This window comes from Staurois parvus, unplaced genomic scaffold (assembly GCF_062004578.1).
Source record: "Staurois parvus isolate SC_StPar_1 unplaced genomic scaffold, SC_StPar_1.0 ptg000209l, whole genome shotgun sequence".
Classification (NCBI taxonomy): Eukaryota; Metazoa; Chordata; class Amphibia; order Anura; family Ranidae; genus Staurois; species Staurois parvus.
The window spans coordinates 5,648,389-5,664,053 of record NW_028318005.1 but is presented as its reverse complement, the minus strand read 5'-3'; the positions used below and the strand labels follow the sequence as shown (position 1 = coordinate 5,664,053).

General features: G+C 42.8%; 1 protein-coding gene across 3 annotated transcripts in view; it reads left to right on the top strand.

The window, feature by feature from the left end:
• Positions 1 to 15,665, top strand: part of ATG7 (autophagy related 7) — a 398,197-nt gene that overhangs the window by 79,809 nt on the left and 302,723 nt on the right. For all 3 annotated transcript variants that reach the window (XM_089678709.1, XM_089678707.1, XM_089678708.1), the window contains exon 17: positions 4,220 to 4,300. In XM_089678709.1, the coding sequence (XP_089534835.1) occupies positions 4,220 to 4,300 (81 nt within the window). The remainder of the gene's footprint in view (positions 1 to 4,219; positions 4,301 to 15,665) is intronic.

Below are 15,665 nucleotides of genomic sequence, written 5' to 3'. Positions count from 1 at the left end.
AAAGTGACATTCACTAAATACACTAAAATCACATTGTAAAACATTACTGTATCAAACCATTTCACATACATTTTGTCCCGAGAGCTTTGTCCTGTGCCCTGCCTGCATTTTTACTGTTCTTTCTGCCTGGAAACTGAGAAACGTCCATGGCGTCCAAAAGGTGTCCCTTTAGGTCAGAAGCGGTTTTAGACCAGCTAGAGAACAGCGATAGTAAATCAGAACCACTTGCAGAATTGAGTGATAATGATTCGTGGGGAAATTCGTCATCAGACACTGAAAACGATTTTGCGACTTTGCTCAGTGATGTGCGAACTTGGCGCTATATTTCAAATTTCAGTGTTTTTGGTTTGATAATATTATTGAATTAAATTTATTATTATATTATTTTTTATAATTATTTATTAAATTATAATTTATGATTTCGTGTTTCAAATTTTATTATACCCGGGATGTTTACTAGACTCTTGTTTGGACAGATTTCAGTGAGTTATTCCTAAAAATTACAGGCCTACAATAAAAAAAATACATACCGTATTTTCCGGCGTATAAGACGACTTTTTATCCCATGAAAATCTTCTGAAAAGTCGGGGGTCATCTTATACGCCGGTAGACGGCGAGCCGGTGTCAGGGTGGCACTATTTCGAGGGGCGGCGCGGTGCCGCCCCCCCTCCTCCAACGGAAGGGACACTAAGTACAGGGGCGGGCAGGGGGCTGCTGTACCTTACCTGGCTCCGGTCCCGGTCCCACGACGATCCGGTCCAGGAAGCGCGGCTGCTCCTCCTTTCAGTTCAGCCGCTCGATGGTCGTGCGGCCCCTCGGCTCCGCCTCCTCACCGGTGATTGGGCGCCAGCACTGGATAGGCACACAGGTGACCAATCACCGGCGAGGAGGCAGAGCCGAGCGGCCCCGCGAAAATCGAGTTAGGGAGCGGCCAGTAAGTGTGCAGCAGCACCATGCTGTGACACTCTTGGCACTATTCCTCTCCCCCACTGACACTAACGATGGGGCACTATTCCTCCTCCACACTGACACCAACGATGAGGCACTGTTCCTCCCCCACTGACACCAACGATGGGGCACTATTCCTCCTCCCCACTGACACCAATGATGGGGCACTATTCCTCCCCCACTCACACCAACGATGAGGCACTATTCCTCCTCCACACTGACACCAACGATGAGGCACTGTTCCTCCCCCACTGACACCAATGATGGGGCACTATTCCTCCTCCCCACTGACACCAATGATGGGGCACTATTCCCCCCCCCACTGACACCAATGATGGGGCACTATTCCCCCCCCCCACTGACACCAATGATGGGGCACTATTCCCCCCCCCACTGACACCAATGATGGGGCACTATTCCCCCCCCCACTGACACCAATGATGGGGCACTATTCCCCCCCCCCCCCACTGACACCAATGATGGTGCACGATTTTCCCCACTGATACCAATGATGGGGCACTTTCCCGCCACTGATACCAACGATGGGGCACTATTCCTTCCACTGACACCAACGATGGGGCGCAATTCCTGCCACTGATACCAATGATGGGGCGCTATTCCTCCCACTGACACCAATGATGGGGCACTATTCCTCCTCCCCACTGACACCAATGATGGGGCACTATTCCCCCCCCCACTGACACCAATGATGGGGCACTATTCCCCCCCCCCACTGATACCAATGATGGGGCGCTATTCCTCCCACTGATACCAATGATGGGGCGCTATTCCTCCCACTGACACCAATGATGGGCTGCTATTCCTCCAACTGACACCAATGATAGGGCACTATTCCTCCCCCCCCACTGACACCAATGATGGGGCACTATTCCTCCCACTGACACCAAAGATGGGGCACTATTCCCCCCACTGATACCAATGATGGGGCGCAATTCCTGCCACTGATACCAATGATGGGGCGCTATTCCTCCCACTGACACCAATGATGGGGCGCTATTCCTCCCACTGACACCAATGATGGGGTGCTATTCCTCCCACTGACACCAATGATGGGACGCTATTCCTCCCACTGACACCAATGATAGGGCACTATTCCTCCCACTGACACCAAAGATGGGGCACTATTCCCCCCACTGATACCAATGATGGGGCGCAATTCCCCCCACTGATACCAATGATGGGGTGCAATTCCTGCCACTGATACCAATGATGGGGCGCTATTCCTCCCACTGACACCAATGATGGGGCGCTATTCCTCCCACTGACACCAATGATGGGGCGCTATTCCTCCCACTGACACCAATGATGGGGCGCTATTCCTCCCACTGACACCAATGATGGGGCACTATTCCTCCCACTGACACCAATGATAGGGCACTATTCCTCCCCCCCACTGACACCAATGATGGGGCACTATTCCCCCCACTGATACCAATGATGGGGCACTTTTCCTGCCACTGATACCAATGATGGGGCGCAATTCCTGCCACTGATACCAATGATGGGGCGCTTTTCCTCCCACTGACACCAATGATGGAGCACTATTCCTCCCACTGACACCAATGATGGAGCATTATTCCTCCCACTGACACTAATGATGGGACACTATTCCTCCCACTGACACCAATGATGGGGCACGATTCTTCCCACTGACACCAATGATGGGGCACTATTCCTCCCGCTGACTAATGATGGGGCACTATTCCTCACGCACTGACACTAATGATGGGGCACTATTCCTCACGCACTGACACTATTGATGGGGCACCATCATTGGTGTCAGTGGGAGGAATAGTGTCCCATCATTGGTATCAGTGGGAGGAATAGTGCCCCATCATTGGTGTCAGTGGATGAAATCATTCCCCATCATTGGTGTCAGTGGGAGGAGTAGTGCCTCATCATTGGTATCAGTGGGAGGAATAGTGCCCCATCATTGGTGTCAGAGCGAGGAATCGTGCCCCATCATTGGTGTCAGTGGGGGGAATAGTGCCCCATCATTGGTGTCAGAGCGAAGAATCGTGCCCCATCATTGGTGTCAGTGGAAGGAATAGCACCCCATCATTGGAATACCATACTGAAATCAAATCTCATGTTTTTTCATTTTTATTTGGTGTGCGTTGGAAGAGGGGTAGTCTTATACGGCGAGTATAGCTCAAACCCTATATTTTAACAGGAAAAGTAGGGGGTCGTCTTATATGCCCAGTCGTCTTATACGCCGGAAAATATGGTATTTCCATGCAAAAAAATGTACCGCTTTCAGCACAGAAATACGGACATAATCAGACCGCTAGGGAGGTTAAGGAAACTTTTCTGTGTTTTGCAAGCTCTGTGATGCCCCCTAACCACACTGATGAATTAAAAGGCGTAATAGCAGCACATATAGTATGCCACAGCAAAACATGGGGACAATAGTGGTGTGGTCTGATGGTAACAAACCTTCAGGGTGTTAAATTATAGCAATAGAGTCCTGTTAGCAAACAGCCCTTATTTGATAATAAGTGGGCAACAAAAATATGAAAATCTTGGGAACAAACGGGCAACCAGTACAATACATGTCAACAGATGGGGCAATCTTTACAATAATCCATGTTTATTATAATATCCAATGCCAGAGTCCTAGCCAATGAGAGGCCATATTTTAGCCCACATTCAGGTCCAGGGTAGTTAAAGGTGTTTCCCAAACCTTCAGGAGCCATTTAAAACATATTGCACCCTTAAAAGCCACCTTAAGTTTAGCTAAAATGCCTTGATTTTACACCAACATTTTAGCAAAGTGAAAACTCCTAATGCAAATACCTACATGATGAAACACGAACAGAACTGCATTCTCTTGTTTGTACACTTGGTGGCACTGTGGAATCATTTACAGATACACCTCACTGAATGACCAAGTTTCATTCCAAGGACTAGGTTGGTAAGTGAAATGGTCGTTAAGTAAGGAACTGTATACAGTATATACATTGCAATATTCTGAATAAGGAAAATGTTCAAAAATAGACTTTGATGGAACATCAAACTACAGTACTGTACAGCACAGTTGTACTGTACAATCGTCCATTTGTACAGTAAGCATGAGCGGTCTCAACACCAGAGAGCCAGTCGTAACCCGAGCAGTTGGTAAACTGGCCGTTAAGCGAGGAGAGTCTCTACTTTGAGCACATTCTACACCACTATAAATATTTTGTATTTCAAAGCAGAATTTAAAAAATTAACTCGGTTAACTTTTATGTCATTTTATATTTTTTATCAGATTAGAGGATTCTTGTCAAGGTTTGACAACGTTTTGCCAGTCAGCCTCGCATTTGACAAGTGTACAGCCTGTTCTCCAAAGGTAACGAACAGTTTTTCTCTCTCGCGCGCACGCGCACCCTCTCTTTCTCGCGCACGCTCTCTCTCTCTTGCGCTCTCTCTCTCATATATATATATATATATAATCTCCTCTCTATATCGCTATCTCTCTATATCGCTATCTCTCTATATCTCTCTCCCCTCTCTATCTCTCTCCCCTCTCTATCTCTCTGTCTCTCTCCCCGTCTCTCTCCCCTCTCTATCTCTCTCCCCTCTGTATATCTCTCTCTCCCCTCTCTATAGCTCTCTCTCTCCTCTCTATAGCTCTCTCTCCTCTCTATATCTCTCTCCCCTCTCTATATCTCTCTCCCCTCTCTATATCTCTCTCCCCTCTCTATATCTCTCTCCCCTCTCTATATCTCTCTCTCCCCTCTCTTTATCTCTCTCTCTCCTCTCTATATCTCTCTCTCCTCTCTATATCTCTCTCGCCTCTCTATATCTCTCTCTCCTCTCTATATCTCTCTCTCCTCTCTATATCTCTCTCCCCTCTCTATATCTCTCTCTCTCCTCTCTATCTCTCTCTCTCTCCTCTCTATCTCTCTCTCTCTCCTCTCTATATCTCTCTCTCTCCTCTCTATATCTCTCTCGCCTCTCTATATCTCTCTCGCCTCTCTATATCTCTCTCGCCTCTCTATATCTCTCTCTCTCCTCTCTATATCTCTCTCCCCTCTCTATCTCTCTCTCGCCTCTCTATATCTCTCTCTCCTCTCTATATCTCTCTCTCCTCTCTATATCTCTCCCTCCTCTCTATATCTCTCCCTCTCTATATATCTCTCCCCTCTCTATATCTCTCTCTCCTCTCTATATCTCTCTCGCCTCTCTATATCTCTCTCTCCTCTCTATATCTCTCTCTCCTCTCTATATCTCTCTCTCCTCTCTATATCTCTCTCTCTCTCCTCTCTATATTGCTATCTCTCTATATCTCTCTCTCCTCTCTATATCTCTCTCTCCTCTCTATATCTCTCTCGCCTCTCTATATCTCTCTCGCCTCTCTATATCTCTCTCTCCTCTCTATATCTCTCTCTCCTCTCTATATCTCTCTCTCCTCTCTATATCTCTCTCTCCTCTCTCTATATATCTCTCCCCTCTCTATATCTCTCTCTCTCCTCTCTATATTGCTATCTCTCTGTATATCTCTCTCGCCTCTCTATATCCCTCTCTCTCTCTCCTCTCTATATCTCTCTCTCTCCTCTCTATATCTCTCTCTCTCCTCTCTATATCTCTCTCCCCTCTCTATATCTCTCTCTCCCCTCTCTATATCTCTGTCTCCCCTCTCTATATCTCTCACCTCTCTCTCTCTCTCTCTCCTATCTATCTCTCTCTCCTCTCTCGTATCTCTCTCTCTCCTCTCTCGTATCTCTCTCTCTCCTCTCTATATCTCTCCTCTCTATCTCTCTCTCTCTCTCTCTAGTTGCTAAACCTTTTATATGTAGTAAAATATCCTTGGCAGCAGCATGAATTAAAAAGTACGATTTAACCTTTGTTTTTATCCATTTAATAATATGCATGTTAGACTTTACAAGTTGTCTGATACCTAACTGTAACGTGTGTATGTCAGCAGTCTTTTGCTGAGGTTGTAATTTGGGACTTGTTTCAAACACATATTGTTCATGTTATGTCAAGGCAGATCAGTAAACCACATTCAGTTCAACAGGGAGGACAAAACACTGTCAAGGAACACCAAGGACAATTCCATTATCTGTTTTAATGGCTTGCTTCAGCAGTTGCTATCATGGGATAAGAGCTTTTTTCAGAAGTGTGATGAGTAAGAGAAACGGCAGCACACACAAATATATATATATATATATATATATATAAAGAAACTTGCTTTGTGGACATATTACAATGTACCGACACTATGGGGGCTATTTACTAAAACTGGAGAGTGCAGAATTCAGTGCAGTTCTGTATGGAAACCAATCGGCTTCCAGGTTTTATCGCCAAAGCTTAACTGAACAAGCTGAAGTTAGAGGCTGATACGCTACCATGTACAGTTGCACCAGATTCTGAGTGCGCCAGCTTTAGTAAATAGCCCCCATGCGTTCATTTAGAGCTTTCTGTTGCATTGCAGTGCCTTATCGCATGCATATTAACAGCTTTGCCTGCAACTTATGTTGCAGTATAGTGGCCCATTTATTTTAAATTGCCTACACACCACCACGCAGGTTATAATGCACCTGCAACATTTCACCACATCGCACCTAAGTGCACAGATGGGTCACATGCATGTGCACTGCACTGTAAACGCATGTGCATTGAATTGCGCTTATTAGGTGCATTAGAGTTGGCATTAAAAAAATGAATGGCACAGCACTGCATTAAAGTGGACCTCTGCCCACCACACCCTTTTTTTCACAATTTCACGCTTACTGGGTGGTCCATTGTGTAAGTTTTCGATACTCGCCCACCCAGAAGAACTAGCGTTATCCTGCTGAGATCCTCTTGTTCTCTGCCACTTCTCTGTTTTGCCCTGCCATATTGATGATTACATAATCACGAGGCCAACCAGCTCTTCCTGGTTCAGCCGGAGTGCCTCCTGATTATGCTGCGTTAGGCACGCCCCCCTTTTCTTTTCTAAATAAAGTGCTTTGCCTCCTAGGATATGTAATGCGCCTAGGCGAATGATGTGCAAGGGGGGACGGGGCTGCACTTTTTCTTTTAACCAAAAAAGTAAACAAACCAGAAAAAAAAGACAACCCTATTCTGCTAGCGGAAGGGAGGAGGGGTGAATAGGAGAGAAGTGTCTCATGAGGGTGAAGATCTGCTTTATATGTGTGTTTTCTTGCTCATTACCACAACACACAGATGGTGATGTTTAATTACATGTTGAGTTCTTGTAATAAGGCAATCTTGGGGTGCTGGCAGTGCTGGAAGAGAAGAATGTTCTAGATTCAGTGATGGTGTCTCATTGTGTAATCTTTGACTGTGGCGTCGATGCCAAACCATAGAATATAGACAAATTAAAGAGAACTGGACATTATCGGCAAAGCAAGCCAAGCCAAGAAGGATTTGACTAATTACACCCTTTCAGTAATTTTTTTTCCATTCCTAATGGATTCATCATGTCAAAGATGTGGCAGATTAGGACTGAATTACAGACATTTTTAGTTGGTTTACATGAGATATAAACTTCTACTTTTCTTTCTCCAGTTAAAGTAGCTTGTATACCCAAATTGGATGAGTTTTATTTTGCTAAAGCATTGTGTATTGTAAACCTTTGCTATGTTTTTTTTTATACTACCCCAAAAGACACACATGCATTTGGAAATGTTTTTTCATGTGTCTTGTGTGTGTTTTGCAAGCATTTTTATACCCAATGCTTTTAAGTAATTTCCTGTTCTTTATGAAAATGCTTGTTGGTAAGCAGTTTTGTTTTGTTTTGTTTTTTTACTTAAAAGGCATGTAAAATGCCATTGTTGGTAAATATGGGGCCATTTGAAAATAATATATGTTTGATTGTCTACTAGTGTACCATCCACAACTGATCCTCAATTGGTGAAGTATAAATGATAGATTTTTTTGAATGTTCTTTCAAAGGAAGTTATTTGCTTGTGGAAAATGCATAGGTTTATGTGAAAAGTACAGTAAGTGCCCTCCTTGAAATTCCTTGACTTTTTTTTTCAAATATTTGAAACATTCCCTGCTCCTACCAGTGGGAAGCGTTTAAAATGTGTTGTACAGGGTGTTCTTATTAAACCTGGTTTCCTGCTCAGGAATGACTGTCTTGCCAAAATCAAAGACCTATTGAGTCAAATCTCTACATTGGAGAAATCCCATAAACTGAGTCTACCTTGCTTGCACCTTCAGACACACAGTCTTTGACTGTTGGAACTGTTGGACCAAAAACCTATGTCAATTAGGGACAAGATGCACAAGTTTTACTACGTTGAAGCCAATAAACTGGGAAGGTCGCTGACCAGGGCATTGTATGCCAGAAACAGCAATACCTCCATTCTGAAAATCAAATGCCCCGATGGTCAACTTAACCATAATCCCAAATAAATCTTGCTTTGGTCTTTCTATGACAGACTATACAACTTGTCTTCTTGTCCTTCTACCTTGACTCCAGAAGTCCATACATCTAGAATAGCAGACTATATTGCCTGGACCGCCCTTCCCACCATTCCTCCAGAGACCGTGCACGATCTTGACCAACACTTTATGGAGGAAGAGCTTGTGGTGGTAATCTCTTCCTTCAGAACAATAAAAGTCCATGCCCTGATAGCTATACTTCTTCAAGATATCCTTGCCTCAATCTTGACCGCAACAATTAATGTGATGTTTCCAGACTCCTCTTTCCTGATGTAAGTGCTCAAAGCACATATCACCATATTGCCGAAACCGGGTAAAGATCCTATGGCTTGTGGTAGTTACAGACCTTTATCCCTGATATAGATATTCATATGTATTCTATACTAATAACTAACCGACTCATGCCTTTGATCTCCGATTAGATTTATCTTGACCAGGTAGGCTTTACCCCAGATAGAGAGGCTAGGAATAATACCCTTTAAACATTTACCCTAATGGAGCATGCTCAAAAATGCCACATCCTGGCCTGTTTACTCTTGGTTGATGCCGAAAAGGTGTTTGACCATGTTCACTGCTCATTTCATTAACAAACGCTTCAACAGATAGGTGTTGGCCCTGGCCTCCTAAGTAAAATGTTACCCTTATAGAAGTACCTTTCAGCACGGACTCACTCCAAAGGCCTTTTTTCGGATCCTATCTGGGTCCACAATGGCACCTGTCCACGTTGCTCTCTCCTCGCTATTATATATCCTTACCATGGAACACCTTGCAATAGCCATACGACAGAACCCTGACATTCAAGGCATTACAGTAGGTCAACATCAATATAAACTTTCCCTGTATGCGGATCTCCTGCTTTACGTCATTAATCCCCTTATCTCTATCCTGCCTCTTGTATGGACATTTGAGGAATTTGGAGCAATGAGCACTTTTAAAGTGAATTATGATAAGAAGTACGCTTTAAATATCACTTTGTCTCATTTAACAGTATCCCATCTCAAACACAACTTTGCATTGAAATGGCAACAGAAAGCTATCAAATGCCTTGAAATTCAAATTTGTCCCTGTATTCCACTATGGCTGACCTTAACTGTACACCTCTTCTCAGTTGGTTCGTGCCTGTCTTAAATCTTATGATAAAACACATATCTCTTGGTTTGTACGTATGCGTGGCATCAAAATGGAGATATTGCCGAAATTACTGAATACTTTTCAAGATATCCCAGTCCCCCCGCCTCCGGGTTTATTCCTCTATCTGAATACAGATATCCCTGCCTTCATATGGCAGCATAAAAAATCCAGTATTTGACAAACTATATTATCTTTACCTAGGAACAGGAGAGGGCTGGCTTCCTCTCTGATATTTGCTATATTTTCATGCAACCTCTTTACTCAGGGTGGTAGATTGGTATCAAAACTACCAAATTTTGGACTTATTTGGAAAATGATCTCATGTGCCTCGATCTTACAGCCTTGCCTGTGACGAATTCTGACAAACGCCCCCAAAAGATCTTTTGCCCATTACAGCTCAAGCAATATTACAGGTATGGGACACTGACCTATGGAAAGAAAAATAAAAGCGATATGGCGCCTTTCCTCCAAGCTAAATTACTACCTGTGCAAAACCATAATAACAAAGTAAAACCCAAAATATAGTGAAACCTTAGCAATAATGGTGTGAACCTCCTGCGCTCAACAATGTCCGACTATATCTAACCAAGAGAAGCTGCTAACATTAAATCATATACCAATGATTAACATGAACATATAAATGGAAAAATGTAGCGCTACTCACACTAAACGATAACAATACGTGCGTATATCCATATACATATAATTGTCAAATAGTGTATCAATAAGTAAAAAATCAAACAAATTAACTGATAACAAAGTGATATCATGCAAAAAAAATTACCTATACAGACACTAATAAATGTGAACACAAACATAAAACACTCCAACAGTGATGGTGATTGATACTGATTACAGCTACTAATAATGTGTATTAAATGCAACCCTCAAAAATATGTGCATAAAAATACAAAAATGAAAAAACCTGTACAAATACACACACATATATCTATACATACCCCATTCAGTGAAAACACAGTAGATGAGATCTCATGTGCATATACGTGAACATAATACAGTGCAACCGCACACAAAAATGTCTATTCAGTGCTCATAAAGTCCAATATATGCAGATGACAACACTCAGATGAAAAAATATCGACAACACTCGTGTTGGTATTTGTGTGAAAGTGGATATGGTAGTTGACAGAAGATAATCCGACCACCGGCTGGATAAGCCTGTCACCTTATAACTTCCACCCTTGCAGGTCAAAGCGCTTTTTGGGATCCCTCTCACAGATCCTCCAAGTCTGCTGTCACTCCAAAGAACCGCTCCCACTGCACACAAATCTCCCTCAAGGGGTCAGCACTCCACTAATGGCTCCTCTCCAGGTAAGATCAAGTGCAGCGCCAATACCTCATTTGGAACATAAAACACATGCTCCCATAGTGTAGTATATTTATTACTAATATAGGGACAGTAACAATAAAATGCGCACTCACATTAAATGGTAGCAATCACAACTCCAACCCCATGCTTTCGGATGAGGCGAATATGTATGGGTGGACAACGGGTGTACCAAGATGGCCGCTGTGCCGAAAGTGTGTCACTACATCAGGCCAACGCGTTGCGTCACAGATCCATGTGACTTCCTCAGGGCTCTGAGGCCTGAGGAAGTCACATGGTACTGTGACGCAACGCGTCGGCCTGTTGTAGTGACACACTTTCGGCGTAGGGGCCATCTTGGTACACCTGTTATACACCCATACATATTCACCTCATCCGAAAGCATGGGGTTGGAGTTGTGATTGCTACCATTTAATGTGAGTGCGCATTTTATTGTTACTGTCCCTATATTAGTAATAAATATACTACACTATGGGAGCATGTGTTTTATGTTCCAAATGAGGTATTGGCGCTGCACTTGATCTTACCTGGAGAGGAGCCATTAGTGGAGTGCTGACCCCTTGAGGGAGATTTGTGTGCAGTGGGAGCGGTTCTTTGGAGTGACAGCAGACTTGGAGGATCTGTGAGAGGGATCCCAAAAAGCGCTTTGACCCGCAAGGGTCGAAGTTATAAGGTGAAAGGCTTATCCAGCCGGTGATTGGATTATCTTCTGTCAACTACCATATCCACTTTCACACAAATACCAGCACGAGTGTTATCGATATTTTTTTCATCTGAGTGTTGTCATCTGCATATATTGGACTTTATGAGCACTGAATAGACATTGTTGTGTGCGGTTGCACTGTATTATGTTCACGTATATTCACATTTGATCTCATCTATTGTGTTTTCACTGAATGGGGTATGTATAGATATATGTGTGTGTATTTGTACAGGTTTTTTCATTTTTGTACTTTTATGCACATATTTTTGAGGGTTGCATTTAATACACATTATTAGTAGCTGTAATCAGTATCAATCACCATCACTGTTGGAGTGTTTTATGTTTGTGTTCACATTTATTAGTGTCTGTATAGGTAATTTTTTTTTTTTGCATGATATCACTTTATCAGTTAATTTGTTTGATTTTTTACTTATTGATGCACTTTTTGACACTTATATGTATATGTATATACGCACGTATTTTTAGCGTTTAGTGTGAGTAGCGATACATTTTTCCATTTATAGTGAAACCTTATTTACAGCTGCACCATATAGGTGCGTTGCAATATTTTTGTAGATGCCCCTTTAGGAGCACCTAGTGGTGCTTCTAGTCGTGAAAGTGAAACTATAAGTGGGCGCTTACAGTCCCCAAAGACACACTCAATCTCCAAATGCCATAAACCAAGATGACATAAACAGTGCTACATGCAGTCCAACACCAATATGGGAAGATTCAGTGGCACAGAAACAGTATTTCCAAAGAGCTTCACCTCCTGTGTCACCACAATGCACTCACCAAAGGTCCATGACCCTCTTATTTTAAAGAAGAGGTCATAAATGCTGTTTGCCCCAGATGCTCTCCAACTGCTGTTCCTCGCTTTTCCTCCAATCATCACTTGTCCTATGTACCCGATGTCTCTCCATCAATGTCACCCAAGGACCACAAAGACAGAATGTGATGATTAAAGGAAAAGTGAGGAACAACAGTTGGAGAAGCAAACCGCGTTTATGACCTTTTCTTTTAAATGAGAGGGTCATGGATCTTTGGTGAGTGCATTGTGGTGACACAGGAGGTGAAGCACTTTGGGAAGATTTGGTGGCACAAAAACAGTATTTTCATATTTGTGTTGGACTGCATGTAGCACTATATATTGTTTATTTTGGTTCATGGCATTTGAGTACAGGGTGTCTTTGGGGAGTGTAAGTGCCCACTTATAGTTTCACTTTTACCTATGGAAAGGCCTTCTTTCATCCCGGCTGAGCCCTTTGACCCTGTTGTTCAGACTTGCCTCCTTCCCTACAACTAGAATGAGCACTATTTTCCTTAAATGGCAACAACAGGAATCCCCTCTTCTTATGGACAATGCTTTTCCCCTCTCCAGAATACTCCCAACATGCCACAGCCCATTGAGTGCATGGTTAGAGTATACTCAATTTAACTGCTTCTCCACCGCCCTGTAGTAAAACTACTGCTGCAGGGCTGCACAAAATCACGTGTATATATACATTTCTGTGTAGGGGGCGCGCGTGCCACCTTACCCCCTGCCATTGGCGGCTACAGATGTGAATCACCTGTTCCAGGCTGGAGATTCCCCACCGGCACCTGGCAATCATCACTGAGTAACACTGACAGGGGAATGACCTGTGTGTAAACAAGACAGGTCTCTCTCCTGCCAAGAAGAGCATGCTGCTATGTATTTCTCTGCACAGCAGCATGTTTCCCTAGTAAAACACACAGCACATTATGTAAAACAGCACACTGTTAACCCTTTGATAGCCCCAGATGTTACCCTCTTCCTGCCCAGTGTCATTAGTACAGTGTCAGTGCTTTTTTATTTGCGCTTATCACTGTATTAGTGTCATTGGGATGTCAGTGGCAGTTAGCAGTTGGTCTTCCTGCAGTTGATCTTTCGTCATTACTGATTTACTATGCCCTTTTTGCACTGTAGTCTCTGTGTGGTGGTGGCTATTGTGGTAGAGGCAGGGATTTTCTTCCTCATGTCAGAGACTCTAGGAAAAATAACCGTGAGCAGCACAGAAGTAATATAACCAAATCTCATTACAGTTCTCCAAAAACTAACAGTCAGTGGCAGATGTGCCTTAATCTCATACTGCAGATATACACGCTATAAGGATATAGGTACAGGATTACCCAGGCATCCTCACATACCAGGACAGGACTTCTATTTTTAGGTGGCAAAAAAAAAAAAAGGTCGAACGACAGAATTTTTCAGTGTACTGCTTATGCACAATTAACATATCTAGTTTTTCCATATAAAATAATAAATCTTTACTTATTTAGTTAGTTCTATTATGACAATTAATAAGGTGCAGTAAATGGGAGGGCATGGGCCAAAGTCTGTCTTAACATAATACAATGCCCCAAGTTACAGAACATCTGAATTGCTCTTCAAAATTTGTGAAACTACCTTCTGACACTTCATGTGTGCTTCCACTTCACTTGTTTTAATAATGGCTTGTGATAATAGCTTGACATTAAAGCAGAATGTGATGTCTAGGAGTTGTTTCAGTGATCCCAACATCTTCACCCATACTGCAAGGGCCTATCTAAACCGTTAAATTAATTTATATCTTGCCAGATAGTTTCTCGTAATGAATAGTTGGTGGTAAATTGAAAGGCCATTGTAAATTTGATTGTAACGTGTCTAAAGTCTGATCATGAACCATTTAAAATAATCTTAATATTACGTTTAGGCAAGGATCAGGTCATTTGTTATTCATTGAAGGTAATGACATCCAACATTGGAAGTGATTGTCATCTTTGTGAAGTGAAGCTGAATAGTCCACCCCTTGTTAGCTTTAGGCTAGGCACATATTGGCAAATGTCTCCTCAAGAAATTAAAGCATGGAGACGTCTTGACAGTAGTACAAGAACCCATTGCAGTTTTTTGTGTAAATGGCATGATTGACTGAAGTGTACATGTACAGTTAATGGATCCCTGCTCTCTCTTCTCATGAAAGAGAACGAAGGATCATCACCACCGCAGGTCTCCAACATTTGGAAACTCCCATTATGGCCCAGTCCTCACCAAAATGTTGTATCAGGCATTGGATTAGGTTGGGATTAAACATCGTTGTATATTTATTTGATTGTCAGAACTGGGTATTTGCTGAACAGAGTTGTTACATTTTGTGCAGCCTTAACATCTCATTAAACAAAGTGTTTTTCTTCATGTCAAGAGATAGGAGTTTTGCTCTCTAGCAAGTAAATCTGTCACAAGTTCTATTGGCTGGGATGGAGACCTCTGTTTCCTATATGGGCTTTGCCCTACACATGTTTCTTTTTGTCACCAGATGTGCTTTTTATCTCTCTCATTTGAAGCTTGCCAAATTCCCCGCTGGTTTTCTTTGCCGGCTGGAACATTGTGACTTGAAGGAAATTAGATTCTGAGCACAGTCAGGGGATTTCTGCTAGAAATAAGTCAGAGGTTTGAAGCCTGTGTGCATGACCTCTTTGGCCCATTTCCAGCCATTTTTCTTGTGTTAATTTTGAATAGAATGAGAATTTTTTTTTTATTACTCTCTGGGCCTTCTGGGGAGATTTCTCACTTCCTGTGCTATTGATGCCATGACACAAAGACTATCACCAGAACAGGAAGTAAGAGGGAATCTCCCCAGTGGGGACATTGTGGTTTATATCGATACTAAGAAGTTCTCTCCAGCCAGCAATCAATTTCAAATCTGCCTTAGTTGTTATAATGTGGCTTTTAAAGATTCAAAAGCTCATGGTCTGTCAAGGAGCATGCTAGAAGGAGGCTCATCGTTGAACTGCTTTTGCTTCAGCGATCACTCACATGCTGGGGGGGCGGGTCTATGACAACGTGGGCTGAGAGGATGTAGGTTGAATGATGATGGCTGTCATTTAACCCAGAAGACTGGGGGCGTGGTCAACTCTAGATTTACAATTTAGCTTTACTCTAGATTGACATTAAGTATCTTACCTCTTTATGGGTTATTTTATATATATATAATCTCATACATGCATATATATATACACACACACATATATATATACACACATATACAAACGCACACCATAATGAGCACAGTTGCAGTGTTTTTTGGAATACATTTTGTTTGAAATTGCTCTTATATTTTTTGGGAAATTGCTGCT